Source organism: Piliocolobus tephrosceles, chromosome 1 (genome assembly GCF_002776525.5).
Source record: "Piliocolobus tephrosceles isolate RC106 chromosome 1, ASM277652v3, whole genome shotgun sequence".
NCBI lineage: Eukaryota > Metazoa > Chordata > Mammalia > Primates > Cercopithecidae > Piliocolobus > Piliocolobus tephrosceles.
Window position 1 is genome coordinate 91292062 of NC_045434.1, and position 16464 is coordinate 91308525.

The 16464-nt window shown below is 47.7% G+C and overlaps 1 protein-coding gene and 1 pseudogene across 1 annotated transcript in view; both read left to right on the top strand.

Annotated features, from left to right (window-relative positions):
* The window catches only part of LOC111543938, a 3593-nt pseudogene extending 885 nt beyond the window's left edge, over positions 1-2708 (top strand).
* A 4836-nt stretch (positions 2709-7544) lies between these two features.
* INTS3 (integrator complex subunit 3) overlaps positions 7545-16464 on the top strand; it is a 47899-nt gene continuing 38979 nt past the window's right edge. The window contains exon 1 of the mRNA XM_023213805.2: positions 7545-8283. Coding sequence (XP_023069573.1) covers positions 8131-8283 — 153 coding nt within the window. The 5' untranslated portion in view covers positions 7545-8130. The remainder of the gene's footprint in view (positions 8284-16464) is intronic.

Below are 16464 nucleotides of genomic sequence, written 5' to 3' on the forward strand. Positions count from 1 at the left end.
ACTCCATCTCAAAAAAAAAAAAAAAAAAGAAGTTGAAAGCAAGGTGTGAATGTTTCTCTTTTAGGATGCCAACCTGCCCCTGAAGGTTATTCCCCAACACTTCAGTGGCAACATCATGTGGCACTGTTTTCAACGTAAGACAGAATGTGCACAAACATAGAAGTCACTGGAAATCACGACAGTTGGATAGTAATGTGACTAGGCCAAAATCTAAAGATGAAGAAGGCTGGTAGAAATTTTGTCTGGATGAAAGTTTATGTGCTGGTGTGGTCACTGACAGCTACACGTGAAAGTCCTGGAATTGATTATGTACAAGTTGGTTTTCTTCCCTTGGTTAGTATTGCTAGCAGAATGAATCAGACAACAGTAGCTACTATCTTGAAATATCTGAGTAATTGGTTTGGAGAAAGAGACTTTACTTTGGATTTGAGAAGATGGCTTTATGCCTTATTGGCTTGCCTTGAAAAACCTTTATTAAATGAGGTTCATTCACTGATTCGGCAGCTTGCAAGAAGGTGCTCTGAAGTATGAGGCTCTTAGTGGATAGCAAAGACGATGAGAGGGTTCCTGCTTTGAATTTATGTACTTCTGTATGTACGTATTTATTTATTTTATTATTTTATTTTTTTGAGATGGATTTTCGCTCTTGTTGCCCAGGATGGAGTGCAATGGTGCAATCTCGGTGCACCGCAACCTGCACCTCCCAGGTTCAAGCGATTCTCCTGCCTCAGCCTCCCAAGTAGCTGGGATTACAGGCAAGCACCACTACCCCTGGTTAATTTTTGAATTTTTAATAGAGATGGGGTTTCACCATGCTGACCAGGCTGGTCTCAAACTGTTGACCTCAGGTGATCTGCCCGCCTTGGCCTCCCAAAGTGCTGGAATTACAGGCGTGAGCCACCATGCCCGGCCAACCCAACCCCTCTTGTTTTTTTTTTTTTTTTGAGACGGAGTCTCGCTCTATCGCCGGGTTGCTTTTTGGAGTGCAGTGGCCGGATCTCAGCTCACTGCAAACTCCGCCTCCGGGATTCATGCCATTCTCCTGCCCCAGCCTCCGGAGTAGCTGCGACTACAGGCGCCCGCCACCTCGCCCAGCTAGATTTTTGTATTTTTTTGGTAGAGACGAGGTTTCACCGTGTTAGCCAGGATGGTCTCGATCTCCTGACCTCGTGATCCGCCCGTCTCGGCCTCCCAAAGTGCTGGGATTACAGGCTTGAGCCACCGCGCCCAGCCTTTTTTTTTCTTTTGAGACGGAGTCTCTCTCTGTTGCCCAGGCTGGAGTGCAGTGGTGTGATCTCAGCTCACTGCAACCTCCACCTCCTGGGTTCAAGCGATTCTCCTGCCTCAGCCTCCTGGTATCTGGGATTACAAGCACCCGCCACCACGCCCGGCCTAATTTTTGTGCTTTTAGTAGAGACAGGGTTTCACCATGTTGGCCAGGCTGGTCTCAAACTCCTGACCTTGTGATCTGCCCACTTCGGCCTCCTGAAGTGTTGGGATTATAGGCGTAAGCCACTGCGCCTGGCCACCCCAACTCTCAAACAAACAAAAATTTGGCCAGGCTCGTCTGGAACTCCTGGCCTCAGGTGATGTGCCCTCCTTGGTCTCTCAAATTGCTGGGATTACAGGCATGAGCCACCATGCCTGGCCCAGACTTTTAAAATTTCAAAAAGCAACCTATGAGATATCACTAAACACTTTCTAGAATAGCTACAATTGAAAAGACTGACAGTACTAAGTGTTGGCGAGTATGTGTACTGACTGGAACTCTCAGGTTTTGCTGGACCTAGTGAAAATTTGGCTAAGTACTGTAGAGGTCAAGGGAATACTTTCCCTTCTGCCTCTGAAGGCACACTGAAAATCAACTGACAATTGGACAGATTATTATTATTGTTGTTGTTATTATTTTGAGACAAAGTCTCACTCTCTTGCTCAGGGTGAAGTGCATTGGCATGATTTCAGCTCACTACAATCTCCACTTCCCGGGTTCAAGAGATTCTCCCACCTCAGCCTCCCGAGTAGCTAGGAGTACAGGCGTCCATTACCACATCCAGCTAATTTTTGTTTTTTTTTTTTTTTTTTTTTGAGATGGAATCTCACTCTGTCGCCCAGGCTGGAGTGCAGTGGCCGGATATCGGCTCACTGCAAGCTCCGCCTCCCGGGTTTACGCCATTCTCCTGCCTCATCCTCCCGAGTAACTGGGACTACAGTTGCCTGCCACCTCGCCTGGCTAGTTTTTTTGTATTTTTTAGTAGAGACAGGGTTTCACCATGTTAGCCAGGATGCTCTCGATCTCCTGACCTCATGATCCACCCGTCTCGGCCTCCCAAAGTGTTGGGATTACAGGCTTGAGCCACCGTGCCCGGCCTAATTTTTGTATTTTTAGTAGAGACAGGGTTTCTCCATGTTGGTCAGGCTGGTCTTAAACTCCCCACCTCAGGTAATCCGCCCGTCTCAGCCTCCCAAAGTGCTGGGATTACAGGCTTGAGCCACCGTGCCCGGCCTAATTTTTGTATTTTTAGTAGAGACAGTGTTTCTCCATGTTTGTCAGGGTGGTCTTGAACTCCCGACCAATGATAATCCACCTGCCTCAGCCTCCCAAAGTGTTGGGATTACAGGTGTGAGCCACCGTGCCCAGCCTGAATTTATTAATCTGCTTGGTTAGCAGGTATTTTGACCAACGTGATTTAGCTGATGAGCTATCTTGATGTAGCTGATCTCTCAGGGATGGAAGATATTTCTCAAAAAGGCAGCCTAAGTCTGTGTAAACACAATGTCAATTCAGGTACAGATTGCATCACATCCTCAATACTATGTGAAGGGTTCTCATCTTAACCTGTGCAACTCAAATTGACACTCAGAATATAGATTGTATTGATTTCATGTTTGAAATATCAATAGAAAATCCCACCCACTTTTTGATGAACAGTATGAACAGTTTTTTGTAATCACATGCATTTAAAACAAGTTGAGTGTCATTTATTGGTGAAGCAGCCTGCATAGAAACTGCACGATGAACAGCTGGGCACAGTGGGTCACGTCTGAAATCCCTGCACTTTGAGAGGCTAAGGTCAACAGATCACTTTAGGCCAGGAGTTTGAGACCAGCTTGGACAACATGGCAAAACCCCGTCTTCACAAAAGATACAAAAATTAGCTGGGTGTGGTGGCCCACACCTGTGGTCCCAGGTACTCAGGAGGCTGAAGTATGAGAATTGCTTGAACCCAAGAGGCGGAGGTTGCAGTGAGTGGAGATCATGTCACTGCATTCCAGACTGGGCAACAGAGCAAGACTCTATTTCTACTGCAAAATAGAAAAATCAGTCAGGTGTGGTGGTATATGTGTGTAGTCCCAGCTATTCTGTAGGCTGAGGTGGCAGGATCAACTGAGCCCAGGAGGTGGAGGCTGCAATGAGCTGAGATCATATCACTACACTGCAGCCTGGGTGAAAGAGTGAGACTCTGTCTCAAAAACCAAACAAACAAAACAACTTACTTTGTGATGTTATAGAGGGCCCCTGTGGCATCCAAAAAGAGAGATAATAAACAAGTTTTCTGACATGTTAAATTACATATCAGGTAATGTCAAATAAGAAATTATTGAGTAAGAAACGATGTTGAGGCTGGGCATGGTGGCTCACGCCTGTAATCCCAGCACTTTGGGAGGCCGAGGTGGGTGGATCATGAGGTCAGGAGATCGAGACCATCCTGGCTAACACGGTGAAACCCCGTCTCTACTAAAAATACAAAAAAATTAGCCAGGCGTGGTAGTGGGTGCCTGTAGTCCCAGCTACTTGGGAGGCTGAGGCAGGTGAACCCAGGAGGCAGAGCGTGCAGTGAGCTGAGATCACACCACTGTGCACTCCAGCCTGGGCAACAGAGCAAGACTCCATCTCAAAAAAAAAAAAATGTTGTTTAACCAAGTTATATGTTTATGAATGTTATTAATGTGTTCCAAAACTATATGCGATTCCTAAAATTCTGATATATCTTGATATGTTATTAGTTATATTTATGGTTATGTTAAATTATTACAGAACACATAAATAACCAAATTTTCTTGTCAATTTTGACTTTATGATTTTAAGTGATTTTTTTTTTGAGATAGGGTCTTGCTCTGTTGCCCAGGCTGGAGAGCAGTGGTGCAGTCTTGGCTCATTGCAGCCTCCACCTCCTGAGTTCAAGCAATTCTGGTGCTCATCTTCCTGAGTAGCTGGGATGACAAGAATGCGCCACCACCCCCGGCTAATTTTGTATATTTAGTAGACGGAGTTTCTCCATGTTGGTCAGGCTGGTCTCGAACTCCTGACCTCAAGTGATCCACCTACCTCGGCCTCCCAAAATGGTAGGATTATAGGCATGAGCCACTGCACCTGGCTCAACTGTCATTTTATTAATATGTATATAAGAAGAACTATAGCTTATGCCCTGACAAATGTATAACCTACTAAAGATGGGGAATTAAGCTGCTCTCTCACTTTCTCTCTCTCTCTCTATATATATACACACATACATATACATATACACATATATGTGTGTGTGTGTGTATTAGAGACAGAGCCTCACTCTGTCACCTAGGCTGATATGCAGTGGTGCAATCATAGCTCACTACAGCTTTGAACTCCTAAGCTAAAGTGATCCTCCTGACTCAGCCTCCTGAGTAGCTGGGACTACAGGTGCATGACACCTCACCCTGCCAATGTTTTTATTTTTTGTAGAGACAAGGTCTCACTTTGTTGCCCAGTCTAGTCTCAAACCTCTGGCTTCAAGTGATCTTCCTGCCTCTGCCTCTCAAAGTGTCGCGATTACAGGCTTGAGCCACCACACCAGGCTCCCAGCTCCTACTTTAAAAAACACACAAACAAATGAAAGCATGAAGTACAGTGTTCTACCCTTTACTCTTCTTTTTTCACCTATGTATTTCCTATTACATATATATGTATTTCCAATGACACACAGTAATGTTATAGTAATAACTTGAGTTTGTATTCTTTTTTTAAAAAGTTTTTTTTGTAGAGACGGGGGTCTTCCTATGTTGCCCAGGCTGGTCTCCAACTCCTGGGCTCAAGTGATCCCCCTGCCTTGGCCTCCCAAAGTGCTGGGATTACAGGCGTGAGCCATCGCACCCAAAGAGTTTGCATTCTTCAGCAGCTACGCGGTGTTTTGCACCTAGAAGAAATCCAAGGTATTCTCAATAGAACTACAGACTTTCAGTGCTAGAAAGGTATTTAGAGATCAGCAAGTCCACCTCTTATTTTACAGATAATTAATGTACAGAAAGTCAAAATGACGTCCCTAAGGTCTTACACCTACAAAGAAAGGAATGAGTGAGCCAACTTAAAGGAACATTCACATATAGAGTTAAAATGTTAAGCCACTACAAGTGTAAAAATAAATAGGATTGCCTGCAGTGGTAACTAGTATCTGTGCAGTGTATTCCAGTTTAAAATGTGATCTCACATCCGTTAGGTCACATAATGTTCTCAAAGCTCACAGGCAACCTTTGTCTCTATTTTACTGGAAGTAAAACAAGCAGGAATGTGGATTTTTTTTTTTTTAAAGGCTACCCAAGTGAAGCAGTGGGACTGGAGAAGAAACAAAGAAATCTGTAACTGGTTGTGATCAATGAGTTGTAAACACCACTGCACTAGGACAAGCCTGTGGATTTTTTTTTTTTTTAAGCAGTCTTTAAAAACAGCGAAATTTGGCCGGAGGTGCGGTGGCTTACGCCTGTAATCCCAGCACTTTGGGAATCCCTGGGCGGGTGGATCACGAGGTCAAGAGATCCAGACCATCCTGGCTAACACGGTGAAACTTCGTCTCTACTAAAAATACAAAAAATTAGCCAGGCGCGGTGGCGGGCGCCTGTAGTCCCAGCTACTCGGGAGGCTGAGGCAGGAGAATGGCGTGAACCCGGGAAGCGGAGCTTGCAGTGAGCCGAGATCGCCCCGCTGCACTCCAGCCTGGGCGACAGAGTGAGACTCCGCCTCAAAAAAAACACAAAAAAATTAGCCGGGCATGGCGGTGGGCGCCTGTAGTCCCAGCTATGCGGGAGGCTGAGGCAGGAGAACTGCGTGAACCTGGGAGGCGGAGCTTGCAGTGAGCCGAGATCGCGCCACTGCACTCCAGCTTGGGTGACACAGTGAGACTCCGTCTCAAAAAAAAAAAAAAAAAAAAAAAAAATTAACCAGGCGTGATGGTGGGTGTCTGTAATTCCAGTTACTAGGGAGGCCGAGGCAGGCGAATCGCTTGAACCCGGGAGATGGAGTTTGCGGTGAGCCTAGATCACGCCATTGCACTCCGGCCTGGGTGAAAACAGTGAGACTCCGTCTTTGAAAAAAAAAAAAAAAGCGAAATTTGATCTGTCTTTGGATCTGCGAAAAATAATCCTAAAGTGCTCTTGAAAAAAAAAATGCCACTGAGACACACAAATGGAAAACCAAGAAATACAAATGGACTTACAAAACAATCAAGGCTACATTAGGTTCGCAACACATCACAACACTCTGAACTGGGTGAAAGTACAGTGACTTCAGTGACATGGGTCAGTCCCAGATACTCAAAACAAAAATGAAGTTGGTTCTATCATTTGGAACATTTTTGCTGGACGTAGTGCTGGCACGACTCAAACGACTTGTTTTGAACAAGTGGATCGATGCTTTTTTTTTTTTTTTTTTTTTTTTTTTTTTGAGACGAGTTTCTGCTCTTGTCGCCCAGTCTGGAGTGCAGTGGCGCGATCTCGGCTTACTGCAACCTCCGCCTCCCGGGTTCAAGCGATTCTCCTGCCTCAGCCTCCCAAGTAACTGGGACTACAGGCGCCTGCCACCACGCCCGGCTAATTTTTGCATTCTTAGTAGAGACGGGGTTTCACCATGTTGGCCAGGATAGTCTCAATCTCCTGATTTCGTGACCCGCCCGCCTCGGCCTCCCAAAGTGTTGGGATTACAGGCGTGAGCCACCGCGCCCGGCGTAAGGGTCAATGCACTTTTTTTTGCAAAGTCTGATAATTGCACTTGTGCGAGTGCACACATTTGCCCGTGTGATGCACTCCTAGCTCTGGGAGCTGGCTTCATACCATCCGACGGCATTTGCTCTGTGACTGCCTACGGGTTGGGGTACCGTTGCCTCCCCAACCCTGCCACTTCGTTGCAGGATTCGTGTCTCTCCAAGCCACGCAGGAACATTGCCCAGGTTCCTGCACCCACCCAAATTCTAGAAGAAGAGGCCGGAGGCTGACATCGCGCATGCGCGTCAGCGCACGCAAGCGCAGCCTCTCTCCTTCCTGATCGCCTCACGCTCCCACCCCACCCGAGAGCAAAGGAGGGAAGCGATTGGGCAGGCTAGTTGCCCATTAGACTAGGCTCTCTTCTCCCTCAACACAATTGGCAGACGGGGAAAAGGCCAGCCGCCGAGATCTTCCTACCCCTTGGAGACTCAGTGCCACCGCGGAAGCAGCTATTGGCGGAGGCCAGAGGCCGCGACTGCTCACTTCCGGCGCGGGCCTAGAGGATTTCTCCCCCTCCCTAGCCCTCGCCCTCGCCCTCCGCCTTCCCACCCCCCGCCCTTCCACCATGGCTGCCTCTGTGTGGTGTGGGGAGACGCTGGTCCTCCCTGTCCTCCCATAGCGCTTATTGCCTCACCCTCACCCACTAGGGGCCGGATCCAAAGGCGCTTCACTTCCCAAGCCTTGGGGCATCAGCCAGGAAGGTTTCCTACCTCCTACTTCAGGGGCAGGACTCCTCTTTCCCCCCCAACGGGGAAAAGAGGCAGAAACTTAGGATTTTCCCTCCTTTTCTTAGGGTCAGACGCTCTTAGGGTTCACTTCTTCAGGGGCGGAACCCTCTCCTACCCTTCCCATAGGGGCACAGGCTTTTACCCCACTGTACTTCGGAGCCAGCGGCTTTCCCTCAGCACTGCCACCCCAAAGTCAGGACCCAGAGGACTCTGCCTTCGCCCCCAACGCAGGCGCGGCCTTTTGGAGAGGAGAGAGGAGTGGAGAGGACAGGGGCCCTTGCTCTCCCCTCCCCAACTTGTGCCCCTGTCCCCCAGTCCCTGGCAATCCAGAGTTCCCGATATCTAGGACTTTCCATCCATCCACTCCCTGACCTTTTCCCATCTCCTGGCTGCAGCCATGGAGTTGCAGAAGGGAAAAGGGGCAGCAGCAGCAGCAGCAGCTGCTTCGGGAGCAGCGGGAGGTGGAGGAGGAGGAGCGGGAGCAGGAGCCCCAGGAGGGGGGAGGCTGCTACTTTCAACCAGTTTGGATGCCAAGGATGAGTTAGAGGAGGTAGGTGTGGGGGGAGGGAAGGGAGTTAAGAAATTGGGTTTTGGAGGGATACTGGAGCGGATACCGGGTGGGGGGACGAGGGGGGGCGGGGGAGGAGGCTTTCAAGTTTTTTTCTGAAGCAACACAAACACTGCTCCAGCTTCCTGCTCCTGAAGGAAGAAGTGTGGGCCAACTTCCTGGACAGGTTGTCATAGTAACAGCAGCCACTAGTATGAAAATGGGTGGGGGGTGTTGGTGAAGGAAGGGATACAGCATCCAGATTTACTGAATTTATTTTTGATATTCCTTTCCACATACCACAGCTATTTTTACTATCAACCCTGTTTCAAACTTAGGTCAATATATTGAGTTGAGATGTAATGTATGTGTGTGTAGATGTTTGGGGGGCTGATAAGAGCGGGCAGTAGAACTTGGACCCTCCTGTTAGATGCTGTCATTGACTTCATGTAGACACAACCAATTGCTAGTGATTTAACTGGGCATTTAGAATGAGTGAAGACTTAAGAAAAGTGAGTAGTGTTTAGTTTGGTGGCATCAGCCACAGTAGTGGGGTGAATGGTACCTAGGGGACTCTCCTTCAGAACCAGATAGCAGACACAGAGGAGAGAACACATCGCTTCTGAATAAGAAGGTGGAGCGAAGCAATGGAATGGACCTGAATGAGGACTTCAGGGGTCCTGATTGTTGCCCCTCCTGTCCTCTTACCCAGCTTCTTCATTCTGCCATCCCAGAGTTGATCATGTATACCTTTCCACTGCTACAAACGAGAATACGTACTTAAGAATATGAGATCTAGGCCAGGCACGGTGGCTCACGCCTGTAATCCCAGCACTTTGGGAGGACAAGGCAGGCGGATCACAAGGTCAAGAGATCAAGACCATCCTGGCCAACATGGTGAAACCCCGTCTCCACTAGAAATACAAAAATTAGATGAGCGTGGTGGCTCATGCCTGCAATCCCAGCTATTGGGAGACTGAAGCAGGAGAATCGCTTGAACCCGTGGGCAGAAGTTGCAGTAAGCCAATATCACGCCACTGCACTCCAGCCTGACGACAGAGCGAAGAGACCCTGTCTCAAAAAAAAAAAAAAAAAAAAAAAAGAATATGAGGTCCAGAACTGGGACATTGATTGCTTAACGGTTTGTAAGGCCTAATATTCAACTCGGTGGTTATCCAGGGATAGGATGAGTACATTAACAGACCTTGGCTCTTCACTGGCCGTTTCCCTGCTTCTAACTTTGTCAGCTATTAGAGGGTGGGCAGGCAGACAGGTGAAATTCAGAATTTAGATTTGAAAAAATGGGTCAGATACAAGATCGTAGAACATATATGCAAAAATGAACTTTGTGAATGAAGAAGTGGCTTGATCCACCAGCAAATGTCTACTTGCGGTCTGCCTTCCCATCATGTTTTTCCCTCGTAATTCTGTGGGCATTCAGGTAAATCAGAGTTTGTTTTCTGTTGTCTGTAGTTATCAGCTAAGGTAGATATAATTATGAATGTAAACAATGTATTCCCAAAACAAGTGAGAATGACTTTAGGACTGCCTGGCAATTGGTATTATCTACTTTTTAAGAAATGGCCACTATCATTGTCAAGGCATTTCTCGATCCCTGTGTACTAGCACTGGAGCTGTAGAAGTATAGAAAGTCAATAATGGACTGCCTTTGATCCCTCCATCAGTTTGAGTGGAAGGCAAAGACCCAGGGGTTGGAATCCCCACCCTGATTCTTAGAGGCGTCATTGTGTCTCTGCTTTAATTCAATTCACTGAATAGTACAGCATCCTGTTCTTCTGAGCAGTGACGTGTTTGCTACTGAGTGAAATGATGCGGCAGGAGGGGACCATCGAAGAGGGGAAGCATGCATTTTTTGACTTTCTTTATACTGAGAGTGAACTTTTCAACTGTTTCCAGGGAAAGTGGGGAGGGAGGGTCTTTCTTTTCTGATCTCCATAATGTGGATGTTTTCCAGTATGTTTCATGTTCCCCCTTCTTTGCCATTTGTCCTTTGCATTTGAATTTTCTCGCAATACTTGCCACACTATTTTTTTCCCTATGTGTGTGGTTCGGTTATCCCCACTAGACCAGAGGGTCTCTAAGGGCAGGACTTACTGGCTTCTTCCTTTGGGTCTCCCCACAGATCTCTGCACACCGAAGTTATGAAAACTTGGTGTTGATCAACTGACCTCTGCTTGTTCTGGCTTGGTTATTTTCCATCACAGACCTACCTATTGCCCAGGAACACAGAGGTAGTTTCCTGACCATGTATGCTTACTGTGTGCTGGGTCTGATAGGAAAACAGGATGGAGGACATCCAAGTTCTGCCTTTCAAAGCTTATCATCTAACAGCTTGAGTTAACACACCCACAAGGAAGGTAAAAAAACAAAAACAACAAACAAAAAAACTGGTTAGAGTAGTGAAGAGACTGGGGTCATTATAATTGGATGTGATTAGGAAAGACCTTTAGAGATTTGGAGTAGGAAGCACTGGTCAAGAGCATTCCAGGCAGGAACTCTTAACTCTTCTACCCTAGGGAACACTTGGTGTATCCTTTCTTCTCTTTGGCCCTGTTTTTCCCCTTTGAAGGCGGAAGTCTTCTTGCCCATTCCCATCCCAATTTGGGGAGGGAATGAGATAAAAATAGTGCCAGAGATTGAAGGAGTTTAGAACATGTGGTTCCTAATATCATGAGCCTTGGTAGCTCCTGGTTTTTCTTCTGCCAAAGAGGGACCAATCACTTTTAAATCAGGCTGAAAGCAGGAGGCCCAAGAAGTCAGAGCATCCTCTTTTTTTTTTTTGAGACGAGTCTCGCTCTGTCGCCCAGGCTGGAGTGCAGTGACATGATCTCGGCTCACTGCAAGCTCCGCCTCCCGGGTTCACGCCATTCTCCTACCTCAGCCTCCTGAGTTGCTGGGACTACAGGGGCCCGCCACCACACCCAGCTAATTTTTTGCATTTTTAGTAGAGACGGGGTTTCACCGTGTTAGCCAGGGTGGTCTCAATCTCCTGACCTCATGATCTGCCCACCTGGGCCTCCCAAAGTGTTGGGATTATAGGCATGAGTCAGCGCACCTGGCCTCACGTCCTCTTTTTTTTTCCTTTTTTTTTTTTTTTTTTTTTTTTTTTTAAGACGGAGTCTCCCTCTGTCGCCCAGGCTGGAGTGCAGTGGCACGATCTTGGCTCACTGCAACCTCCACCTCCCGGGTTCAAGCAGTTCTCCTGCCTCAGCCTCCAGAGTAGCTGGGATTACAGGTACCACCACGCCTGGCTAATTTTTGTATTTTTAGTAGAGATGGGGTTTCACCATGTTGGCCAGGCTGGTCTCAAACTCCTGACCTCAGGTGATCCGCCTCGGCCTCCCAAAGTGCTCGGCCTCCCAAAGTGCTGGTATTACAGGCATGAGCCACCACACCTGGCCAGAGCTTCCTCTTAAGCCCTGGATAGGTCTCAGGGTTGCATTTGGTAGAGGTATGTCCCTACCTGGTTTTCCCCAAGGAATAATTCATATCCATATGGGAGGAATCTCCAGGGAATGGACTTTGAGTTACTTCTTGTTTTTGTCCCCTTAAATCATAATTTCATATACAAGTGACTCATGGTTGTGGAATACTTTGAACCCAGCTTGTTTAGTAACTCCTTACCTGCATGAGTCCTTGGGAATTTTTTTTTTTTTTTTTTAAGACAGAGTTTCCCTCTTGTTGCCCAGGCTGGAGTGCAATGGCGTGATCTCAGCTCACTGAAACCTCCATCTCCTGAGTTCAAGCGATTCTTCTGCCCCAGCCTCCCGAGTAGCTGGGATTACGGGTGCCCACCAGCACACCCAGCTAGTTTTTTCGTATTTTTAGTAGAGATGGGGTTTCACCATGTTGGCCAGGCTGGTCTCGAACTCCTGACCTCAGGTGATCTGCCCGCCTCAGCCTCCCAAAGTGCTGGGATTACAGGCAGGAGCCACTGTGCCCAGTCATCTTTGGGGACTTTATGAGTTAGATTGTATATTCCTTTTCTGAAGATGAGGAATTTATTTTTTTAATTTTTTTTAATTTTTTTGAGATGGAGTCTCACTCCGTTGCCCAGACTGGAGTGCAGTGGCATGATCTCGGCTCATTGCAACCTCCACTTCCCAGATTCAAGTGATTTTCCTGTCTCAGCCTCCAGAGTAGCTGAGAGTATAGGCATGCACCACCATGCCCGGCTAATTTTTTTGTGTTTTTAGTAGAGACGGATTTTCACCATGTTGGTCAGGCTGGTCTTGAATTCCTGACCTTGTGATCCTCCCACCTCAGCCTCCTAAAGTGCTGGGATTACAGGCATGAGCCACTGTGCCTGGCCAGAATTTAGTCTTTCAAGGCCACTGACTTCCCATAGGGAGCAGTATTTACTGTATGCTTTTTCTTTCTTTTATCTTTTTTTTTTTTTTTGCAAACGGAGTCTTGCTCTGTCTCCCAGGCTGGAGTGTATTGGTGTGATCTCGGCTCACTGCACCCTTTGCCTCCTGGGTCCAAGTGATTCTCCTGCCTCAGCCTCCCAAGTAGCTGGGACTGCAGGCGTGTACCACCACACCCAGTTAATTTTTGTATTTTTAGTGGAGATGGGGTTTCACCTATTGACCAGGCTGCTCTCGAACTCCTGACCTTATGATCCACCCACCTCGGCTTCCCAAAGTGCTGGGATTACAGGTGTGAGCCACCGCGCCCAGCCGTCCTTGGGGATTTTATGAGTTAGATTGTATCTTCCTTTTCTGAAGATGGGGAATTTAGTTTTGTTGTGTGTTTTTTTTTTTCTTTAGGCAGACTCTTGCCCCATCGCCCAGGCTGGAGTGCAATGGCACAATCTCAGCTCACTGCAAGCTCCGCCTCCTGGGTTCATGCCATTGTCCTGCCTCAGCCTCCCAAGTAGCTGTGACTACCGGCGCCTGCCACCACTCGTGGCTATTGTTTTTGTATTTTTAGTAGAGACGGGGTTTCATTGTGTTAGCCTGGATGGTCTCCATCTCCTGACCTCATGATCTGCCTGCCTTGGCCTCCCAAAGTGCTGAGATTACAGGTGTGAGTCACTGTGCCTGGCCGGGAATTAAGTTTTTAAGGCCACTTGCCATAGGGAGCAGTATTTATGCTTTTTTTTTTTTTTTTGGGGGGGGGAGATGAAATCTTGCTCCATCACCCAGGCTGGAATGCGGTGGCGCAACAGCTCCCTGCAACCTCCGCCTCCCGGGTTCAAGTGATTCTCCTGCCTCAGCCTCCCGCGTAGCTGGGACTGCAGATGTGCACCACCACGCCCAGCTGATTTTTGTATTTTTAGTAGAGATGGGGTTTCACCATGTTGGCCAGACTACTCTCAGTCTCCTTGTGATTCGCACTCCTCAGCCTCACCAAATGCTGGGACTACAGGCGTGAGCCACCGTACCCGGCCACTGTGTGCTTTTTACCAGACTCTATATCCACCTGGCTGAGGGAGGGGAAATGGAAAGGTTAGAGGAAATGGAAAGCTTGAGTCTCCAGCTTTGGGTATATACTGGCAAAGAGAAAGGCCCTCCCCCCTTTCTCCCCCATTTCATCTGCTGCTGCTATCATGGAAACCATGGTCAGGTAGTCTTAGTATTAGAAAAATTAGTTCAGGAGCTCCTAGAGATTGTAAATATTTACTCAGCTCTCTAAGGTACTGTCATGGAGGGCTCACTCTGAACAGAGCCATTCTGCCAGCAATTGTTGGCATCTGAACCTATGATTTGATCTTTACTAAGAGCCTCTGAAGACTAGGGGAAAAGGGTTGCTATTACTTGATTGTAGGGATCTGGCTTCCTGTGGCTCTCTTTGAAGGGACATGGTCCTTTGTCACCCTGAATGTTTTGTAATTAATTTTCCCATCCCTGTTTGGAAAAGTAATTTATATAGTTCAGGAAGAGTAAAGTATCATTTATACTTCTTGTCTGTGAACAGAAAGGATTGGGCCTCACATTTTTTCCTCATTGTGGTTATCCAGCCATCCAGATTCTGGACTCTCACTTTCTACAACCTTAGCTGGGCCTCTCTGTTCTAAGAGGCCGCTTTTCTCCTTCACTGGGCAGTGACCCATAGAATTGACTCAGGCCTCTGAGCAGAACTTGCGGGAGCTAGGGAAGGGGCCTAGAGAAACTGTTCAACCCAAGGTCTCTCAGCCATAGATCATTGCCTGAGACTCAACTAGCCCTTAAGTCTGTGTAGCCAGCTTTGTAGGATCTGGTACAGGGTACATCATTCAGGCCCCTCCCTCTCTCCTACCTTTTCATCTTGTCTCCTAGAAGACATTTACAGAGAGTAGATAGGAGAGAAAGCTTTTTAGCCTGGTCAGGCATTTATTCATGTCCTATGGTAGGAGTTTTCAGGAATCTTTTTTTTTTTTTTTTTTTTTTTTTTTTTTTTTAGAGGCGGAGTCTTGCTCTGTTGCCCGGACTGGAGTGCAGTGGCCGGATCTCAGCTCACTGCAAGCTCCGCCTCCCGGGTTTACACCATTCTCCTGCCTCAGCCTCCCGAGTAGCTGAGACTACAGGCGCCCGCCACCTCGCCCAGCTAGATTTTTTGTATTTTTAGTAGAGACGGGGTTTCACCGTGTTAGCCAGGATGGTCTCGATCTCCTGACCTCGTGATCCGCCCGTCTCGGCCTCCCAAAGTGCTGGGATTACAGGCTTGAGCCACCGTGCCCGGCCAGTTTTCAGGAATCTTTAAGGCCATTCCATTAGAATAGAAGTAGTAGCTGGGAGTGGAGAGATTTTAGTCCTCTAAATTTAGTTTTGCAATTGCTGAGCTTCCCGCAAATTGAATAGTTTTTGTTTTGTTTGAGACAGGGTCTTGCTCTGTCACTCAGGCTGGAGTGCAGTGGCGTGATCATGGCTCACTGCATCTGCAACCTCCTGGGCTCAAAATGACCCACCCACTTCAGCCTCCCAAGTAGCTGGGACTAGAGGTACGCCACCACACCCAGCTAATTGTTAAACATTTTTTTTGTAGAGACAGCATCTTCATTATGTTGCCCAGGCTGGTTTTGAAATCCTGTCTTCAAGTGATTCCTCCCCACCTTGGCCTCCCAAAGCGCTGCGATTACAGGCATGAGCCACCATGCCTGGCCGCAGATTGAGTAGATTCTAATTTAACTGATGCTCTATGCTAGGTGTTTTCACATGTCATTTTGTTTAACCCTGACAGCAATCTTGTGATAGAGGCATTATCTCTGTTTTGAGGGGTTTTGAGTGGCTAAATTACCCAAGATTAGCCTAAGGCTGGCAAATGGTAGAGGGTTCTTTCTATGTTATGCTTCCTGTCAGTTTGCTTATTAGCTAGCTGCTGTTTGATTTTGCTTGCCTTTCCTCTCCATTGATTCAGCAGAGACTTCTCCCTTTGATAGAAAAGAATATCTAGAATTTTAGAATGCTATGCCACTCCTTGTTCACCATCTCCTCCTCCTCTGAAACCATTAACCTAGGCTGTGTACAGGGCTTCCCCCAGATCTCCTAGCAGCTGGATGTAATTGATTCCCCAGTTCTTGATAACTATCTTGGGTAGAGAGGGATGATTTTTGAGACAGGGCCTCGCTTCGTCACCCAGGCTGGAGTTCAGTGGTGCAATCACGGTTTATTGCAGCCTACTGCTCTTGGGCTCAAGTGATCCTCCTGCCTCAGCCTCCCAAGTAGCTGGGACTACAGGTGCACACGACCATGCCTGGCTGATTTATTTAGTTTTTGTAGAGATGGTGCGGGGCATCTCATTCTGTTCCCCAGGCTAGTCTTGAACTCCTGGCCTCAAGTGATCTACCTGCCTCGGCCTCCCAAAGTACTGGAATTACAGGCATGAGCCACTGTGCCCAGCAAGTGGGATAAGATTTAAAAACAGAGGGGCCGGGCGCGGTGGCTCAAGCCTGTAATCCCAGCACTTTGGGAGGCCGAGACGGGCGGATCACGAGGTCAGGAGATCGAGACCATCCTGGCTAACACGGTGAAACCCCGTCTCTACTAAAAATACAAAAACTAGCTGGGCGAGGTGGCGGGCGCCTGTAGTCTCAGCTACTCGGGAGGCTGAGGCAGGAGAATGGCGTAAACCCGGGAGGCGGAGCTTGCAGTGAGCTGAGATCCGGCCACTGCACTCCAGTCCGGGCGACAGAGCAAGACTCCGCCTCAAAAAAAAAAAAAAAAAAAAAAAAAAAAAAAAGAT